Source organism: Tiliqua scincoides, chromosome 2, assembly GCF_035046505.1.
Source record: "Tiliqua scincoides isolate rTilSci1 chromosome 2, rTilSci1.hap2, whole genome shotgun sequence".
Classification (NCBI taxonomy): Eukaryota; Metazoa; Chordata; class Lepidosauria; order Squamata; family Scincidae; genus Tiliqua; species Tiliqua scincoides.
In genome coordinates, this window is record NC_089822.1 from 269,451,943 (window position 1) to 269,472,937 (window position 20,995).

At 52.0% G+C, this 20,995-nt stretch overlaps 1 protein-coding gene across 3 annotated transcripts in view; it reads left to right on the forward strand.

Moving 5' to 3' along the window:
* Window positions 1-1,639: 1,639 nt before the first annotated feature.
* Window positions 1,640-20,995, forward strand: part of LOC136640468 (major histocompatibility complex class I-related gene protein-like) — a 31,394-nt gene continuing 12,038 nt past the window's right edge. For all 3 annotated transcript variants that reach the window (XM_066615626.1, XM_066615627.1, XM_066615628.1), the window contains exons 1-6: window positions 1,640-1,706; window positions 12,888-13,163; window positions 13,274-13,549; window positions 17,883-18,167; window positions 18,692-18,772; window positions 19,548-19,619. In XM_066615626.1, the coding sequence (XP_066471723.1) occupies window positions 1,655-1,706; window positions 12,888-13,163; window positions 13,274-13,549; window positions 17,883-18,167; window positions 18,692-18,772; window positions 19,548-19,619 (1,042 nt within the window). In that variant the 5' untranslated portion in view covers window positions 1,640-1,654. The remainder of the gene's footprint in view (window positions 1,707-12,887; window positions 13,164-13,273; window positions 13,550-17,882; window positions 18,168-18,691; window positions 18,773-19,547; window positions 19,620-20,995) is intronic.

Here is a 20,995-nt window from a genome sequence, read left to right on the forward strand (position 1 = left end):
TTCAGACCTCATTGATAAATCAAAGATCAATAAGTCACCGGGCCCTGATGGCATCCACCCAAGAGTTATTGAGGAATTGTAGAATGAAGTTGCTGAGCTCTTGACTAAAATATGCAACATGTCCCTCTAAATTGCCACAGTGCCAGAGCATTGGAGGATAGCAAATGCCATACCGATCTTTGAAAAGGGAAAGGGGGGGACCCGGGAAACTATAGGCCGGTCAGCCGAACATCTATACCGGGTAAGATGGTGGAATGCTCATCAAAGATAGGATCTCAAAACACATAGACGAACAGGCTTTGCTGCGGGAGAATCAGCATGGCTTCTGCAAGGGTAAGTCTTGCCTCACGAACCTTATAGAATTCTTTGAAAAGGTCAACAGGCATGTGGATGCAGGAGAACCTGTTCACATTATATATTTAGACTTTTAGAAGGCGTTCGAAACAGTCCCTCACCAAAGGCTACTGAAAAAACTCCACAGTCAGGGAATTAGAGGGCAGGTCCTCTCCTGGACTGAGAACTGGTTGAAGACCAGGAAACAGAGATTGGGTATCAATGGGCAATTTTCACAATGGAGAGAGGTGAAAAGCGGTGTGCCCCAAGGATCTGTCCTGGGACCGGTGCTTTTCAACTTCTTCATAAATGACCTTCATAAAAAAAACTTTAGATATAGGCTGATGGGTTCTGAGCTGTCTGTGACAGATCAGGAGAGAGATCTTGGGGTGGTGGTGGACAGGTCGATGAAAGTGTCGACCCCATGTGCGGCAGCAGTGAAGAAGGCCAGTTCTATGCTTGGGATCATTAGAAAAGGTACTGAGAACAAAACAGCTAATATTATAATGCCGTTGTACAAATCTATGGTAAGGTCACACCTGGAGTATTGTGTCCAGTTCTGGTTGCCGCATCTCAAAAAAGACACAGTGGAAATGGAAAAGGTGCGAAAGAGAGCGACTAAGATGATTACGGGGCTGGAGCGCCTTCCTTATGAGGAAAGGCTGCAGCGTTTGGGCCTCTTCAGCCTAGAAAAGAGACGCTTGAGGGGGGACATGATTGAGACATACAAAATTATGCAGGGGATGGACAGAGTGGATAGGGAGATGCTCTTTACACTCTCACATAACACCAGGACCAGGGGACATCCACTAAAATTGAGTGTTGGGAGAGTTAGAACAGACAAAAGAAAATACTTTTTTACTCAGCGTGTGGTCGGTCTGTGGAACTCCTTGCCACAGGATGTGGTGACCTGGACGCCTTTAAAAGGGGATAAGTTTCTGGAGGAAAGTTTCTGGAGGAAAAATCCATTATGGGTTACAAGCCATGATGCCTACGTGCCACCTCCTGATTCTAGAAATGGGCTCTGTCAGAAGGCCAGATGCAGGGGAGAGCACCAGGATGAGGTCTCTTGTTACCAGGTGTGCTCCCTGGGCATTTGGTGGGAATGTGAGATCCAGGAAGCTGGACTAGGTGGGGCTGATCCAGAGGGGCTGCTGTTCTGCTCTGATGTTCTTCTCTGCCCGGCTGCAGCGCGGCTGGCAGGGCCTCTTTTTTCCCATTGGCGGAGCCTTCCCCCGCGGCCAATCCCGCCCTGCTCCGGCCTGGGGCTGCGCAGCCTTCCTCCGCTCCGCACTCCGGCCCTCGACGGCTGCGAGACGAGATGCGTCTCCTTCGCTGGACCGCGCTGCTCCTCCTGCTGGGCGCCTGCTCCGGTGAGTGCCTGCAGGGGCTCCACTCCCGCTTGGGCGGCCAGCAGCGCTTGAACCCGGGGCTGGTGGTCTGCGACCAGGCGCGTCCCGGGCAGGCGAGGCGGAACAGGTCGGGGGTCTCTCCCCGGAGAGAGCCGGAGTGCTGGCCAGTCCCGCCTGTCCCCTGCCGCCCTGCCTGCTTTGGAGGCGCTCCGGGGCGGGGAGCTCCCCGCGAACCTTCCTCCGGGCGCGAGTCTCGGCGGCGCTGCCCAGGGCTCCGGGGTCTCCTCCGCTGAGCGGCGGGTCTGCGCTGCGAAGCGGCTGTGCGGCAGCCCCTCTTGGGCGCCGTCTGTACTGGGGGGGGGCTCCCTGTCCTGCCCGCGTCCCAGCCAGGATCGCCCCTGCGCGCTTCTTCTATCTGGCGGAGGGGAGTCTTCCTCCCCCCCCCCATGTCGCGTGGGCCAAGAGTCCCTTCGCCCCCCTTCCCCCAGAGCCGTTTGTCGCTTCTCAGCTGGAAAGACTTGATGGCAAATACGGGGGTCCAGGACAGCCCCCCTACCTCAGCAGGTCATCCTAGATCTGGATGGGGGGACGCGGACCCCTCCCCCTGGCAGGACGGGGTGCCCTCGGTTGGGGATTTGGCCGCTCCAGGAACAGCCTTCAGCCTGCCCTGAATGGGGTGCGCTCCACCAGGACTGGATTTGGAGGTCGGGGCTCCTCCGCGATCTGGGGGTGGTTCTGGAGGCCCCATGTGGGGGGGGGGCAGTTAAGAAGAGCACCTTTGAAGCGCTTCACTTTGGTGGGGGGACTGTCTGCAGCCCTCCTGGAAGAGGCAGGTCTGGCTGCCCTTCTCCACGCCTGGGTGAGGTGGTGGGAATGTGCTCTGCGTGGGGCTCAGGAGTGACATCGGGGCTGATCCACACCACCAGGGGCACCCCAGTGGGGCCAACCTCTCATCTTTAGAGCACCCAGTGAACTTTCAGAGCTGGTGTTGCAGCTGGCAGTGGTGGGGCTGCCCCTGCAGTGCTTTGGAGAGTTGGGACTGGGAGAAAATGCAAGAACTTGGCCACTGACTGGGAGAGTCAGTGGGGAGTGCTGGACTTGCTGCCTGTTGGCTTCCCGCCCAGCCCCATTCAGGGTGCTGGTGCTGACCTTTAAAACCCAAATGGTTTGGGGCTGGAGAACCTGAAGGCTGACTTCCCTGGATGGGGCAGACCTCATCAGAGGCCTTGTCCTGGGCACCCAGTTCATTGGAGCTGTTTGGAGCAAGGCCTTCAGTGCTGGGACCAGTTCTCTGGAAGGCCCTCTCTGTGGAAGTCAGGAACTCTCCCCTCCCTCTGCATTTCAGCAACTGACTAAAACGGGGCTTTTGAGCTTGGTTTGTGATGCAGTTTCAAGATTGTGCTGTCTGTTTGGGGCAGATGGTTTGTTTAGTCCTGATGACTCATTTTCTTCTTGGGCTTGTTTCTGCCCAGTCCTGCCCTCAAGCGGTGTCCACAGTGGGCAGCAAAAGTCTTCCTCTGTGGCCATTGGAGTTTTCCACTTCCACCCCACTGCCCCAACCCCCCTGGAGCATTCTGGGGGCCTCACCTTGTTCTCTTCCCACCCAAGGTCTGGACTCTTGCCTGGGCTTTGGGGCTGGGCATAGATTGGGCTTTTCAGCAGGAGCCTTCTGCCTGCATGGTTGGTGCTCTTCCTGGCTCACAGATTGGCAACTCCAGATTGCCCCTGCTATGTGATAAGCAGGACTCTGCCAGCCTCTCCAAGCTCCATAGAAGCTGCACTGGGTGGGGTCACCTAGTGGGTTGGAAGGTGTTTAACTCGCCCACCTCCAAAGGAGCCACCTGTCTGCAAGGGGGAGACAGCTGCTTTCCTCCACTTTAAACACCCCTTGCCGGACACCTCAGTGCTGCCTTCTCCAAAGCTCCTGAAAGTCAGACTTGGCCCATTAGGAAAGATCCAGTGGCCCCCTTGTGGGACTCTTGATGTTAATCCACCCCAGTCTCCCAGGCTCCTGCCCACTTGTGGTTCTCCAGGCCTCTTTGCTGGGTCGGTTGTGAAGCAAAGAGAAGACCTGGCAGGGCAGGGGGCAGAGAGGCCAAGCTGGGCAGGATGAGGAGCCCCCAGACCCAGCTCCTCAGTTCTCCACCCCAGTGCCTGACGTTGCTTAATGTCTGGCTTGACGAAGCTTCTGCGGCACTGGAAGGCTTGCTGCTGACTCCCTTCCCACCTCCTGCTGGATCCTCATGCCTTGGTTATTTTGGAGGGGAAGAAAGGTGTTCAAAGAACTTCCTGTTTGAAGCGCAGCCTCCTGCTGCAAGGTCTGCCTGGCAACACTGACTGGTTGTGGTGCATTTGGTGAAGCATTTTGTTGGTTGGTGAAGCATTTTCCCTCAGCCAGCCACAGGTCTCATTCCAGACTGGGGGGCCGGAGTGCTACTACCCTGGAGCAAGTGAGCTGCAGGCAGCCTTAGAGGGGCCAAGGACAGGGATGGATGGGGGTTTGGGTCCAGGTGGGTTTGCTTCAGTGGCCCTCTTTGCTCCTGGGGGCAGCTGCTTTTCTGTTGGGGGAGGGTCTCTGGAGCTTTTCACCTTATGGCCCAATGAATTTGTGTGATGGGACCAGGTCCACATTCACTCTCCAGGCTCTTGACTCTTACTTAGGTTCACACATGCAAGCAGCACACACAGGTTTAGTCTGCACAACCAGGGCCCTGTATGTAGAGTGTGTCTGCAGGTAGGCAGTGTCACAAGTTCTGCTGAACACATGGAGGAGGTGGAAGTGAGGACATTGCAGTGTGCCAAGGAGGGCTGACGCACTCAGGGGTAAGGCTGTAACCAGATAAGACAGTGAGCATATCAGCCAAGATGCACCTCCTTGACTGCCTATAAGGCTTTTGGCTCAGTTCGCCTTCTAGCGGCCAAGCCTGTTGCAGTAGTCTAGCCTGGGCTGCAATCCTCTCTGCACTTCCCTGGGAACAAGCCCCGTTGAACACAATGCCTACCTAGCCACATGCAGGACTGCACTGCTAATGATCTCTGGCAGTTTGTTCCCCTGCATTCTCCAGGCTCCTCTCTAGTAATATGAGAAATCACTCTTCCCAGGAGGGCACAGAACACAGCAGTTCTTGTTTTATAACAGCATTGCAATAGCAGTTGAGAATGAGCTGATGAATTACTCTGAATGATCCGCTGAATTACTCATAAATTACAACCAGTTTATTAATATTTTTAAAAAATACCCAAAGGAAAAGGAGCCAAATGGGGGAAGGAGCAAAGAGAGATGCAAGAAGCCAGCAGGTGGAAAATCCCTGCACTTGGCTGGATGGCTGCAGAGAGACTGCTTGACTGAATTGGCTGCAAAAACGTGATGCCCACCAGAGGGAGCCCTTGAGCTACTTAAGAGCAAAGAGAACAGCATTGATTCCCTGAATGTGCCTGGCTAGAAAGAAAGGCCCTCTTGCTGACTTAGGGGTGCTGGCTGCCTACATTCCCTGGGGATCAGGTGGGTTTCCCTTCCACAGAACAGCAGCTGGTTCCAACAGGAGACCTGGCAAGACGCCACCAGGCAGCCCCATGTTTAACCTTACAAAAAGAGGAGTTGAGGAGGGTCATGGGGTCACCTGACTGGATACGCCATCCCACTCCTTTACCCATATAGGTGGACTTGACTGCCCAGTTGGTGGGCACAGGCCAGTTTCAGAAGGAAGCTGGGCTTGGAGCAGTTGCCTTCTGCTGGCCTTGGACAGATCACTCCACGCACTTTTGCACATATAGCTGCTTGGGAATGGCGCATCACACAAAGAGCCTCAGGGGAGCTTCCAAAGGTCGTGGCTCCTGCGTCTGGGATGCCAGCAGCTGTAGCATCCCCGAGTTCTCTGGCAAGCTCAAAATGTCCAAAGACAAGAGGGCAGAGGCCAAAAAAATAGTGGAAATCCCAGCACATTCATCACGCTAATAATGTGGAGTGGGGTGGAAAATGTTCTCCTGCTACATTTTTCTCTGGCAAAAATTTCCATTTTGAAAAGTACTAATTGTATGAAACTGTGAGTGGTTGATTCCAACAAGTTCCGATGGGGCTTTTTTAAGTGCGGTTCTCTGCAAGGAGGGAAAGGGGGAGAGATGGAGAGAGTCCCTAGACCCAGCTTAAGGGAAGAGACTGAGAGATGCAGAGGTGCTTTTGCCTTCCTGGGGGAACCAGCCATTGGTGGGAGAGCCTGCACAGGCGGGTCTGAGTCAGGTTTGGATCCCTCTGACTGGGCTCTGACAAGGATTCAGCTGTTTCTGCAGAGTGACAGTGACCCTGGAGGTGCCTCCAAGCCCCCCTTGAGAGAGAGCAAAACTCTGAGGGAGGTGGAAGGCAATGAAGGCATCAGCAACAACTGTCCGTTTCTTCATTTTCTTTCCTACAAATCTCATGGAAGGGAGGGAGAGAACCATGTGATGGTGTCTTGACTTGGCCCTTTGACAAGGATTCCCACGAAAAGAATCTCTATGTGAAGTTTTGGATTTGTCTGAACAGAAGCCACAGAAAAGGGACTTGCTGGAGTGTTTTGCTCCTCTAGTATTTCAGCTCAGGTATTAAGGCTGTAGACAAAACTGTGGTCAGAGTTCTGCACCACCTGACATTGACCAGGGCTTCCCTTCCAGTTTGCCTGATCAATCGGAGGGAGAGAGAGAGACCAGGTCAGATCACAGTCTATTGAGGCACCTTCACAACCTGTTCTGGAAGGATGTCCCAGACTAAGATGTCCCAGACTAAGAGCAACTAAGATGATTACGGGGCTGGGGCACCTTCCTTATGAGGAAAGGCTATGGCGTTTGGGCCTCTTCAGCCTAGAAAAGAGATGCCTGAGGGGGGACATGATTGAGACATACAAAATTATGCAGGGGATGGACAGAGTGGATAGGAAGATGCTCTTTACACTCTCACATAACACCAGAACCAGGGGACATTCACTAAAATTGAGTGTTGGCCGGGTTAGGACAGACAAAAGGAAATATTTCTTTACCCAGCGTGTGGTCGGTCTGTGGAACTCCTTGCCACAGGATGTGGTGCTGGCGTCTAGCCTAGATACCTTTAAAAGGGGATTGGACAAGTTTCTGGAGGAAAAATCCATTATGGGGTACAAGCCATGATGTGTATGCACAACCTCCTGATTTTAGAAATGGGTTATGTCAGAATGCCAGATGCAAGGGAGGGCACCAGGATGAGGTCTCTTGTTATCTGGTGTGCTCCCTGGGGCATTTGGTGGGCCGCTGTGAGATACAGGAAGCTGGACTAGATGGGCCTATGGCCTGATCCGGTGGGGCTGTTCTTATATTCTTAACTACAATTCCCAGGAGGCCTTGCAGGTCTCTTGTTATCTGGTGTACTCCCTGGGGCATTTGGTGGGCCGCTGTGAGATACAGGAAGCTGGACTAGATGGGCCTATGGCCTGATCCAGTGGGGTTGTTCTTATGTTCTTATGTTCTTACATGATGTTTCAGGTCATTGCTAAAGTCCAGAGGAAGAAACAACAGAGGAGAAGCTCTTTGAGACTGTTGACCCTGGGCTGGGGGGCAGATGGGAAAGCCTGGGGCAACTCTGACACTTTCAGACCTCTGCAAAGCACTTCACTTGTGTTGCCACGCTGTTGTCTGCACAACAACCCTGTAAGGGAGGGAAGTGTCATTTCCATATTGCAACTGAGGCTGAGAGGAAGCAGCATGGCAGAGGTGAGATTATTTTATTTCCCAATTGCCTTCATATCCCACCCCTCCACTGAGGACAGCTCACACTGTCCCCTCGCTGCTCTTTTTTTTTTCACAACCCCTCCAGGATTGTTTAGGCTTCGTGATTCTGACTCACCCAGTGAGTTTCATGGCTGAGTTGGGACTGAGTCTACACCCACCTCAGCACCTCTGACCACTACACCACCCTGCCTTCAGTCCAGTTGGGGACACCCTGGTCCACAGTTCAGCCTCTGCACCAGACCAGCCCTGCCCTCTCTTGGAGAATCACCACAGAATCCAGTGTGATAGAATGAACTGAATTTGAGTAGAATGACTGAGGACTGGAGGAAAGTCTGTCACTGCCCTGAGCCTTGTGGAATAGCAGGTCCCAGGAAGCTTCCAGGCCCCTTCCCCTCAATTAGGTCCCTTATCTGGGGGGCATCTGGCCAGGGGCTGCACCTGGCTGCATCTTGCTGAGCTTCAGGGGGCTGGAGTGGGAAATGGCTCTTCAAGAATTTGGAGAGGGGTGGTCCAGCCCCTCCCCCAGGCTGATGAAGCCAGACAGGCCTGAATTGAATGCAGATTTCATTTTAGTTTGACCCATGTGAAAAATACTACTTTAAATATTGGAAGGATGTTCTGAATGTCACTGGTGATCTAACATGTTAGAAGCTGGGAAGGAATCTTCCTCTTCACTCGTACTTGTTGAAAAGAAGCACCAGGGAATTCCCCAGTGCAGTGGTTCTCACACATTTAGCACTGGGACCCGCTTTTGTGAATGAGAATCTATCGGGACCCACTGGAAGTGATGTCATGACTGGAAGTGACATCATCAAGCAGGAAAATTTTTAACAATCCGAGGCTGCAATCCTACCCATGCTTACTCAGGTGTAAGTCCCATTTACTATCATTGTTAAAAGAATATACTCTTACTTAGTATCTTGTTAAAAATACAAGTCTGTAAAATTTCCCCAAATGCAGTCACATACCAGGGTAGCATCAAGTCTAATATATTAAAACTACATTATTGAAATGGATGGGGACCCACCTAAAATTGGCTTGTGACCCACCTAGTGGGTCCCAACCCACAGTTTGAGAAACACTGTGCCAAAGGGGCCTTTGCTGAATGTTGAGATCAGTGGAGGTCCTTCCTGACCACAAGGAGTGGCTGGGCACACCCTGGTTTGGTTCTGAGCTGGATAAATGAACACATCCGACTCCCAGGTTCCTGCTGGAAATCTGAGCCCAGTGGGATGTCTTCCTTCCAGGAACAATTGGTTGAAATTTCTTGCATTCTGGAATAACAACAGAGCTGGGGAGGGGAGGTTTTTAAATATATATATTGAAAATAGTAATTTCTAAAAAATGCAATAGTGTAATATTTATTTTAGAGAGCAGTGGTTCCCAAACTGTGGGTCTGAGACCCACCAGTGGGTCATGACCCAATTTTTGGTGGGACTGAAAACTGACAGGGCAGATTAGGCTATGTACATAAAGGGTTAAGCAAACTGTGCTGGGGGGGAGCACTCCTACCAGTCACCATTTTAGCCAAACCACTGTCCATAGAGCATCATGGAGGGGAAAGAGTTTTAGCCAACAAACAGATCTCCCAGTCAGTTTTCTTGCATTAGGGTCCTTTTCAGAAGCAGTCAGTGTGATCCTGAACTGGCAGGAAAAACTGGGGAGCTGTTGCCTCTCTGTGTGTCTGTCTTTGTAACCACATGTCTTTTCTCTCCATGGGAGGTCAAAAAGGAGCTTTGAGTGGGGAGGGGTTGTTCTTAGTGAAAACCTGCAGAGGGCCAGGTGTTCTCCCTCCCCTCAGATCTCCACAACTGCAATTTGTCCAGAAAAAGAACAGGGGAAAGTCTGACCTTAACGTGTGGATTTGGCAGATGGAGCAAGATTTTGTGGTGATCTGTGATGGAAAGATTTTCAGATTCTTTTCACTGACGCAATGCCAAACAGTCACAGACTTAATGAAAAAGCTTTCAAGGTCTTTATTACAGTTGTTTAGTAAGTTATACAAGCCAATTTAATTTCAGTTTGGATACAAATGTTTACCCCTTGCTTCCCATCTGTTTAAAAGAACCACACCCAGACAATCACATTAATAAAGTGAAACAAACAAGCTATCCATGTGACACTGTATGTCACTTCCACCTCCTTATTGGGCCTATTATGACAGATTTGGTGCATGGTTCCAGCTCTAATTAGGAGGTCATTCTGCCCTGCATCCGATTCCTGGCCAACAACTTCAGTTATACAAGATCCTGGAATTGATTTACATGTTCTGCCAATCATGATCTCTTTAGGTCACTTTGACATAATGACCCTCCTATTCTGTTTTTGAGGGGAACAACAGTCATTCTCTTGGCTCCAATTTCAGTTATTTTCTCAAACAAGAGAAGATAGGTTAACCCTCTAAAATCTCTGTCATCTGTCAGAATAGTTAACATCATCAAACTCTACCTTTATAGATGTAGCTATTGTGTTGGGAAGCAACCAAAACTCAAGAGTCAGGTTGCTTGATGTAGGTGCAAGAAGCAAAAGCAGTGTGGAGTCAGACAGACAATGAAGAGGCATCAGGCAGACTGAAGGTTGAGGGTGCAGAGAGAGAGACTTGTCCTTACCAGCCTCTTGGTCTGCTTTTTATTGAGTCTTGAAACAGCACAGAACAAGCTGAGGTTACTTTCAGTTAGAGATAACACTAGCTGGCAACTAGCTGGCATCAATACATTCCTTAGATATGAAGGCATCTCCAAAACACTGTTTCATTCTGTTTACTTGGTATCTCCAGACTGAGAGCAAAGTCCAAAGTCCAGCTGAAATGTCTGCGTGACTTCCTCTTTGCTGACGATGCAGCTGTCACTACCCACTCTGCCAAAGATCTGTAGCAGCTCATGAACTGTTTTAGTAAGGCCTGCCAAGACTTTGGACTGACGATCAGCCTGAAGAAAACACAGGTCATGGTTCAGGATGTGGACTCACCTCCCTGCATTACAATCTCTGCGCATGAACTGGAGGTTGTCCATGACTTTGTGTACCTTGGCTCAACGATCTCCGACACTCTTTCTCTCGATACCAAGCTAAACAAGCGCATCGGTAAAGCAGCTACCACATTTTCCAGACTCACAAAGAGAGTCTGGTCCAACAAGAAGCTGACGGAACATACCAAGATCCAAGTCTACAGAGCTTGCGACCTGAGTACACTTCTGTACTGCAGCGAGTCATGAACTCTTCGCTCACAACAGGAGAGGGAACTGAACGCTGCCTCCGACGCATTCTCGGCATCACCTGGCAGGACAAAGTTCCAAACAACACAGTCCTGGAACGTGCTGGAATCCCTAGCATGTATGCACTGCTGAAACAGAGACGCCTGCATTGGCTCGGTCATGTCGTGATAATGGATGATGGCCGGATCCCAAAGGATCTCCTCTATGGAGAACTCGTGTAGGGAAAGTGCCCTAAAGGTAGAGCACAGCTGCGATACAAGGACATCTGCAAGAGGGATCTGAAGGCCTTAGGAGTGGACCTCAACAAGTGGGAAACCCTGGCCTCTGAGCGGCCCGCTTGGAGGCAGGCTGTGCTGCATGGCCTTTCCCAGTTTGAAAAGACACTTGGCCAACAGTCTGAGGCTAAGAGGCAAAGAAGGAAGGCCCATAGCCAGGGAGACAGATCAGGGACAGACTGCACTTGCTCCCACTGTGGAAGGGATTGTCACTCCCGGATTGGCCTTTTTAGCCACACTAGACGCTGTTCTAGAACCACCATTCAGAGCACAATACCAGAGTCTTTCGAGACTGAAGGTTGCCAACAACTTGGTATCAGGCAGTGAACAAGGTTGGCTCAGAGTGTGCTCTGCGCAGAAGCAGATGTGTCTGCTGTTTCCAAGTTCACTAAAGCCTAATGTTACTGTGCATAAAACACTACAATACAGTTTATTACTGTACATATGTCTAAATATTTATATTTAAAAAATGGTAATCAAATAAATCTAGGAGAAACAAAGGTTGTGATCTCTGCAAATCTCATAAGTTCTGAATAGATTTTTCACAATATGAAAGTTAAATATTTCACTAGATGTGTAAAGGCCTGGAGGTGTCGGGGAGGGAAAATATGTCACTGAGATTTTTTTAAATTTTAAAATGGGAGGTTTAATATTTAGAAGAAAAATTGAATAAAGCCCCAAAAAGAGCTGTTGTAGAAGCACTTTCACAGAGCTCATGTTCTCCCATCCCAACCAAGAAGAGTGCCTGTTGGAGGGGGAGGGGAGGTGGAACTCCTTCCAGAGGCCAGCCATGGAGAAATTAATGGAGTATAATGGAGTATAGCCATGGAGTATAATTAATACTTCCAATTAATTATATCTGCTTTTAATCTGAGGAGGTATTTTCTCCTTTAGAATGATGAAATGCTTTGGAAGGCAATATTCTGAAGGAATGTTGCTGCATCCACTTTCGCACAACTGCAAAACTCTGAGCTGCGTGACTCTCAAGCACAGGAATGTTGGTGGTGAGCACCTTGAGAGCATGGCCTCCACACTGGTCTGGATGACAAACCACCCCATGTTTTGTAGGTGGATGTTGGATGCACCCCAGCTCAGTCCCAAGGGTCTCTGCTGACCTTTCAGAAATGAGTCTGATTAGAGAAGGAAAATGGGGGTGGGGCAGCATTTTCTCCAGGGGATGTTGCTTATTGTCTTGATGGTGCCTGATGGGTGTTGTCTGGATAGTTTTACTCTGAGTAGCTGTGATGCTGAGCGGATGTGGAGACGATACTTCCACAAGCAGTCATGCTGGCAGACTGAGGCCAGGCCACATCACACCTTCTTCTACAGGTGCCTTTTGAAAGTGTTGCAGTTTTAAACAGGCACTTCCAGGGGAACTTGAGGGCCTTTCTGGTGCGGTCTGTGGAGGAGGGCTGGAGTTTTTTGGGTTGTCCTGTGAAGAAAGGAGAAGGCAGCAAATAAAGACCTTAAAGAGGTTTTGGAGGCGGAGCATCTCCTTGCGAAGACCCTGAGGGTCTGCGCCACTCGGCCTGTGTCTGGACACTGGTGCTGAGGGGTTCGGGTGGCTTCTCAGGGGCAGTGGGGGGCTGCGGGGCGAACAACGTGCAGCGCTACAACCGGGGGGGGGGTCCGTGTGCTTGTTCCTGATGCTGCAGCCGAGTGGGCCTTGTGGGGTTCTTAGTGGTGCGCTCTGTGGACACGCGCGCGGGGGGGGAAGGCGGGGGGGGTCGCGACATCTGCAGGCGGAGCAACTCGGGCCCCTCGTGTGAAGAAGGGCCGATTCCTCCTGGAGACGTTTCACGCGCGTGCGAGCCAGCAGAATTCCAGCGCTCTCCTCGGAGGGAAGCGAGGGGCTGGTGGAGGCGCGGGGGGCGTGGGGGGGCGCCGGTGGCAGCAAAGACCGAGCCCCCTCCGGCCCCTGCACTCGCCCCTCCGCGACTCGGACGCAGCCCCTGACTGCCCCCCGCCCCGTCTGCCCGCAGGCTCGGCGTCCCACTCGCTGCGCTACTTGTACACGGGGGTGTCGGAGCCCGGCCCGGGGCTGCCGCGCTTCGTGGGCGTGGGCTTCGTGGACGGGGAGCAACTGCAGCACTACGACAGCGACACCAGGAGGGCGGTGCCTGCGGTGCCCTGGATGGAGAAGGCGGGCGAGGAGGACCCCCAGTACTGGGAGCGGCAGACGGACGTCTTGCGGGGCAACGAAGCGGTCTTCAGACTGGGCGTGCAGACCTTAATGGAGCGCTACAACCAGAGCGGAGGTGAGCGGGCGGGCGGGCGCTCTCCCTTCTCGATTGCTCAAGTGGGGCGGGGGTCGGGCCCTGCCTTCCTGCCTGCCCGGGCTCTGACGCCCCCCGACGGTCCCTTGCAGGGCTCCACACCTGGCAGCTCATGTACGGCTGCGAGCTGAGCGAGGGCGCAGCCCGCGGAGGGGAAGTCCGGTACGGCTACGACGGGCGGGACTTCGTCACCTTCGACAAGGACACGCTCACCTGGACGGCGGCCGACGCGGCAGCGCAGCTCACCAAGGCGAAGTGGGAGGCCGATCCGGCCATCGCCCAGCAGTGGAAGGCCTACCTGGAGGAGGAGTGCCCGGAGTGGCTGCGGAAGTACCTGCGCTACGGGGCGGAGGCGCTGCTGAGGAAAGGTGAGCGGGGCGGGTGGGAAGGCTTACTCTCAGGTAAGCGAGGATATCATTGCAGCCTTTCGGCCGTTTGTGGAATTTGAAACTGCTTGGGAGGCTTCAGAGCATTTTCTTTATTTTAAATAATTGTTTAAACTTACTATAAACTTCTAATTTAATGCATTTGATTTGGTTTTTGTCATATAAAGGGTGTTAGAAATTTTCCTGCTTGATGATGCCACTTCTGGCCAAGGCATCTCTTCCAGTGGGTCCAACAGATTGTCGTTCTGAAAAGGGGGTCCCTGTCCTAAAAGGTTTGAGAAGCAGGAAATAGAAGTGCAGTGAAAGTGGATTAAAGCTGTAGTGGGAACGTCTTCTTCATAAGCACCAACATGTAGTAGTACAACTCAGACCTTGGAAAGTGAAGCTCACACCTTCAGACAGAACTACAAGGCTCCAGTAGCAGGTCACCCAGTTCAGTTCACAGAATTCCAGGCCCAATAGTCAGCTCCATCCCTTCTCCTAGTTTACTGTGGGCGCAAGCGAGACTATGAGGAATGCATGGCCGGCAACATTAAGGGAAATAATAAAAGCTTCTTCAAATATGTTAGAAGCAGGAAAACCGCCAGAGAAGCGGTTGGCCCTCTGGATGGTGAGGGAGGGAAAGGGGAGATAAAAGGAGACTTAGAGATGGCAGAGAAATTAAATGAGTTCTTTGCATCTGTCTTCGGGCAGAAGACCTCGGGCAGATACCGCTGCCCGAACGGCCCCTCCTGACCAAGGAGTTAAGTCAGATAGAGGTTAAAAGAGAAGATGTTTCAGACCTCATTGATAAATTAAAGATCAATAAGTCACCGGGCCCTGATGACATCCACCCAAGAGTTATTAAGGAATTGAAGAATGAAGTTGCAGACCTCTTGACTAAGGTATGCAACTTGTCTCTCAAAACGGCCACGGTGCCAGAAGATTGGAGGATAGCAAATGTCACGCCTATCTTTAAAAAAGGAAAGAGGGGGGACCCGGGAAACTATAGGCCGGTCAGCCTAACATCCATACCGGGTAAGATGGTGGAATGCCTCATCAAAGATAGGATCTCAAAACACATAGACGAACAGGCCTTGCTGAGGGAGAGTCAGCATGGCTTCTGTAAGGGTATGTCTTGCCTCAGGAACCTTATAGAATTCTTTGAAAAGGTCAACAGGCATGTGGATGCGGGAGAACCCGTGGACATTATATATCTGGACTTTCAGAAGGCGTTTGACACGGTCCCTCACCAAAGGCTACTGAAAAAACTCCACAGTCAGGGAATTAAAGGACAGGTCCTCTCCTGGATTGAGAACTGGTTGGAGGCCAGGAAACAGAGAGTGGGTGTCAAGGGGCAGTTTTCACAATGGAGAGAGGTGAAAAGCGGTGTGCCCCAAGGATCTGTCCTGGGACCGGTGCTTTTCAACCTCTTCATAAATGACCTGGAGACAGGGTTGAGCAGTGAAGTGGCTAAGTTTGCAGACAACACCAAACTTTTCCGAGTGGTGAAGACCAGAAGTGATTGTGAGGAGCTCCAGAAGGATCTCTCCAGACTGGCAGAATGGGCAGCAAAATGGCAGATGCGCTTCAATGTCAGTAAGTGTAAAGTCATGCATATTGGGGCAAAAAATCAAAACTTTAGATATAGGCTAATGGGTTCTGAGCTGTCTGTGACAGATCAGGAGAGAGATCTTGGGGTGGTGGTGGACAGGTCGATGAAAGTATCGACCCAATGTGCGGCAGCAGTGAAGAAGGCCAATTCTGTGCTTGGGATCATTAGGAAGGGTATTGAGAACAAAATGGCAAGTATTATAATGCCGTTGTACAAATCTTTGGTAAGGCCACACCTGGAGTATTGTATCCAGTTCTGGTCGCCACATCTCAAAAAAGACATAGTGGAAATGGAAAAGGTGCAAAAGAGAGCGACTAAGATGATTACGGGGCTGGGGCACCTTCCTTATGAGGAAAGGCTACGGCGTTTGAGCCTCTTCAGCCTAGAAAAGAGACCCCTAAGGGGGGACATGATTGAGACATACAAAATTATGCAGGGGATGGACAGAGTGGATAGGGAGATGCTCTTTACACTCTCACATAATACCAGAAACAGGGGACATCCACTAAAATTGAGTGTTGGCCGGGTTAGGACAGACAAAAGAAAATATTTCTTTACTCAGCGTGTGGTTGGTCTGTGGAACTCCTTGCCACAGGATGTGGTGCTGGCATCTAGCCTAGATGCCTTTAAAAGGGGATTGGACAAGTTTCTGGAGGAAAAATCCATTACGGGGTACAAGCCATGATGTGTATGCGCAACCTCCTGTTTTTAGAAATGGGTTATGTCAGAATGCCAGATGCAAGGGAGGGCACCAGGATGAGGTCCCTTGTTATCTGGTGTGCTCCCTGGGGCATTTGGTGGGCCGCTGTGAGATACAGGAAGCTGGACTAGATGGGCCTATGGCCTGATCCAGTGGGGCTGTTCTTATGTTCTTATGTTAATCCTCACCCCTTATATCAGTGCTTTCCAGCACTGGCATAGCGGTGCCAATGGGACGTGTGCTGCATCCTGCAGTTGGGTGTCACTCAAGGAGGCCTCCTCAAAGTAAGGGAGTGTCTGTTCCCTTCCCTCAGAGCTGCATTGCCCTGATGTCCGTGCTGGAAAGTACTGTTATAAGGTGTGAGTATTGCGCCCTGTGTGTCTGAACACATGGCCTTGGATTAAGTCTACAAGTTTGAAGGTGAAATTAATGGTGTGGAGTACAAATATAAGTCTTGAGCACAGAATAGAAAAGAGGAAAGATGGGGGAAAAGTCCAGAAAAGGTCAGGCAAATTGATTTCACTGGGGCTTTGTTCCTAAAGCATTGAATAGAAATAGGGGAGATGGAGAAAGCCGTTCTTGGATGCCTGCACATTATGAGAAGAAGAAAAAGCAGATGAGGAGAACTTTGCTGAAGCAGAAGAAAAGAAATGCAGTAGCAGTACTTAAAATAGAGATGTCAGAGGGTGGTGGGGATGAGAGAAGAGGGGGCCTTCCACAAAGGCCTGTATGGAAGAAAACAGTCTTTCAGACAGCCTCGCTGAAGGCCAGTATTTAAGTTGTTAGATGACATATTTGTTCTTGTTAGGAAGGGGGCAGTGCTCCATGCCCAACAGAAAATCCCTTCTCCCTTCCTCTGGGAAGCTGCACCCGCTCTGCATAGTTCATGCACACACGCCTGTCTGTCACATCTCCCAAGACTGGCAGCCAAAGGTCTCTCCCCTTTTTTGAAATGGGGGTTCAGAGAGTTGAGGAGGAGGGAGTATTTCTGCAGTTGTCTCTACACATATTTTGCCCTGGAAGATTCACTCTCCTCCACCTTATCAAAATTCACATGCCTTCGCTCTGTGCCGTGTCTGTTTCCCCTTCTGACAGGTAGCGCATTTAGAATAAAGATCACGGTAAAAATCAGTATAAGGAGAGAGTGCCTTGGAGCATGTGCAGAGTGCATCTGTAAGGGAGCTATTTTTTCCTTCTTTAAAAATGGCACCCAGTTGGAAGTACAGAAATTGCTGACCTCATCCCCTTCCTTTGGGTGCTGATCGTGCTGGTCACTGACCCTGAAGTTTCCTCCCTTCTTGGAAACTACAGTGGAGAATTTGGGGCGGCCACTTGGACCTCAAGGAACTAGTCAAGGCAAGCAGGAGACTCGGGAATTCTTCCTCTTCACTCAGGGATGAATGTTCAGCTTCAGGAAAAGAAAAAGAACTGCAGGAAGGAACAGAGAGGGCAGTGCTGGAAGAATGAATAGTGACCATTTCAGGAGCCGTCCCTGATGGACATACCCAGATGCTGGGGGGGGGGGGCGTGTGTGTGTGATGCTGACTTCTTGCCCTGCAGTCCAGAGTAGCGGTTCTTGCCCTGCGGTCTGTGGATGGGCTTCACAAGGTTGTGAGCCAGCTGCAAGAGGCATTTTGTGTGTGTCTGCATTTTTCTGGGAGGGGGCCAGTGCTTTCACCTTAAAGGTATCTGTGACACAGAAAAGGTTCCACACCCCCGACCTCTGTTCAGCTGGGGTGGAGGTCCAGGGACAGTTGTCCCAAAGCCCTGGAGGAGATCACAGGGAAGTCCCAGGTCTGCTGCTTCTTGCTTTGGAGCTTTTGTACCTAGTGCTGATGGATGCCATGGAGTCCCTTTCTTTGTAGATTTTAGTCTCTGGAGGATGCTGCACTTGTGGGGTGACTGCTTTTGGGGCAGGGAGTGGATCAGAAGGTCCCTTCCTTCTGCTCAACTCCAGCATCCATCCCGTGAGTCAGCCAAGGACCCCAGTCTTGACACTGGCATTGCCACTTTTTCCACAGAGCCCCCCATAGTAAAGGTGACCCGTAAGGACAGCCAGCAGGGCTTGGAGACCCTCCTCTGCCGGGCCCACGGCTTCTACCCCAAGGAGATCTATGTCACCTGGAGAAGGGATGGGAAGGTTGGGCAGGAGGACATGTTCCATGGGGTTGTCAGCCCCAACCCGGATGGAACTTACTACACCGGGCTGAGCATTGAGATTGATCCCAAGGAGAGGAGCCGCTACCGGTGCCATGTGGAACATGATGGGCTGCAGGACCCTCTGGATGTGGCCGTGAAGGAGTCTGGTGAGAGGAGGGGGGCCTGGGGAGGGGGCTCTTTGTGGGATGGGGGTAGAGTGGGGGGCAGATTCTGGGAGGTGGGACTCGAAGGAGAAACGCATCAGCAACTCTCAATGTTTATTTTGGGACTCAGAGCTGCTGATACACGCCTGTGCTGAAGGCTGGAAGGAGGCTGTGGCTGCTGGAAACAGTGGGCAGAGGAACCCTGGAGAGCAGGAGGCAGAAACTTCTGCTTTCATTGCTCTGAGTGGGTGACATGAGAGTGCCCCCAAATCGGACCCTTGTATGAGATCAGTGGAGACCTTTGCAGGCTCCCTTGAAGGCCTGAGATGCTGAGCTCAAGTGGGTCTCCAGGGGATGGAATGGCCCTGGATCAGGGCCACCCCAGAGCGGGCCTCATCTCCGTGGTTTGCCTGTGTCCCAGCTTCAGGGTCCCCATCTCCAGTTCAAGGGTCTCGGGATCTCTGCCTGAGGCTCTGCAGAGCCCACTTCAGTCTGAGTCAATGTGTGTTCTTTCCATTTCCCCTCAGTGCCTGTTTGGCTCATTGCTGTGGGAGTCATCCTGGGGGTCCTGGGGGTCTTGAGTGTGGCTGGAGTCATCTTCTACATCAGTAAGTACATCCCTGGATGCCTCTGTTGGGCCACACATGTGCATCATTCAGGAGCAGATTTCAGATCCTGAGCCCCTTAGACTGGGAACTCCTTCTGTGAAGACCATGAATACAATTGGTGAGGAAGGTTGCTGAGGACTTCCTCGTGTCCCAGGTTCCCTGACAGCCCACTGCCAAAGTCGGTCATGCGGCCCAGCAGGTGTTCAGGTCACCTGGACTTGCAGCTGCCCAGCAGGCAGGGATTCTCAGAGTTGAGGTCACAAAAAGATCATGGACATTTGATTGATTACACCAGTGGTTCTCGAACTTCGGCTCCCCATTACATCACCTCACCTCACCTCAGTTACCCCTGTTCCCCCAGGCAAGATGGAGGATGCATTTGGACCCCCACCCCCACTAAGAGCAGGCTGGGCTCCCCAAGCGGAGGAAAGCTCTGCGCTGCTCTCTTTGGGTCTGGCTTCCCTCCCAGTTGGAAGCCTGCCAGGAGCACTCCCTGTGCTGGTGAGATGCAGCACCTCTGAACTGCCCAGCCAGCCTTCTCTCCCACCTCCCCCCACCATGTTTCACAGCCCTCCTGTTATGTCCATTCTGGGGGCCGCCTCCCCCCCTGGGGTTCCCCGTCGCCTACCCGCCGCTTGAGCTGAAGCAGAGGCCGTAGTCCAGGGATTTTTTTACACGGTTTATCGGGTGAGTATCTTTGCATTCGTTGGGGGCTGCTACAACACCCTTCTGCTAACAGGAGTTTCTCCTCTCCGTCCACCCTTCTCCCTTGCAGGCGCCCCGTCGAGTTGCCGAAGGAGTCCAGGAGAGTCCCTGGTCCTGCGTTCCGCATCTGGAGCCTCAGGAGGTAAGCCTGGGTACGTGTTGGGGGGGGCTGCTGGGTTCCTCCCCTTCCACTTGCCCTGGGATGCCAGGGGCGGGTGCCTTCTCCAGGGCTTGCCCAGCCCGGTTGCCCTCCTCCCTGGGCTCCCAACTCTCTCTCTCCTTGGGGTGGATGGAGGCGTCCTCATTCCCTTCATGGGCCGTCCTCCCTGCCCATGTCCTGCCTCCCCCTTCCCCTCCCCTCCCCGCTCCTTATGAGGCTTTGCCTCGGGTGCCGGCGATAGGTGAGGTCTTGGGAACCCGGCTGCCAGGCTCTGCCCCACCCGGGTTCACCCAGGAGAGGAATCCCCACCTCCTGCCGTCCAGCCCCTTCCCGCGCTGCTGCCTCGCAAAGGCTCTGTCTGTGTGCCTTCCCTTCTGCCGCCGCCGTGGAAAAGGAGCGTGTCCTCCACCTCCACCATTGGTGGAGTCCCTGGGTGAGGTCGGGCTGCGGGGAAGGCAGTCATTCCCCCCCCCGGGCTGCCGCCTGCCTTGCTGCAGGACATTTGCACCCGTCCCCGCTGCTCCTCACCAGGTAGGTCGCCTACCTCTCGTGCGGGCAAGCCTCTCCTGCCGGGCTGGGTCTCCATGAGTGCATCATCCTGGTCGCGGGGTGCGCCCCCGTGACACCTCCCCACCCCACACTGCCCCACCCACTTCCTTCACAGCAGCTGCAGAAAAACAGCAAGTAGTGAGGAAGCAGCTGCAACTGAGCTGAGCTGAGCAGCTATGGCCACCTCTCTCCCGCACACCCCTGGAGGCTGGTCATGTCTCCCTAGGGAGCCCCAACGCACAGATTGAATACTCTTATAAGTAGAGAGTTAGAGAGACCTTTATTGGCATTAATTCATGTTCCAACAAATGAGTCATTAAAGTAAAAGAAGATGTAAAATAAAAAGAAATAAAGAATTTAAAATAAAATAAGAACATAAGAACAGCCCCACTGGATCAGGCCATAGGCCCATCTAGTCCAGCTTCCTGTATCTCACAGCGGCCCACCAAATGCCCCAGGGAGAAAATAAAATAAAGGTCACACAAATTTTAAGGTTAAAATGCAAACAGACCAGACAAAGAAACATTCCAGCAATCTCTTTCCATACTTCTCTGTGACTGACAAAAGGAAATTAGCAGTGGCCTGCAACACATCTACTGGGCCGTCATTTAATAAGTCTATAGGTTTCACCCTCTCTGGGAGCCCGTTCTTCTTTGCTAGATGAGATTCTCGATGAATAAAGCGCAGAGCTGAATGAATTGGACAAGAGAAAAATATATGGGAGAGGGTCTCGACCTGGAGCAGAGAACAAGGGCAGAGCCGATCAAGAAGAGGGTCCTTATGATACCTTCCTGAGGTTACTGCCAAAG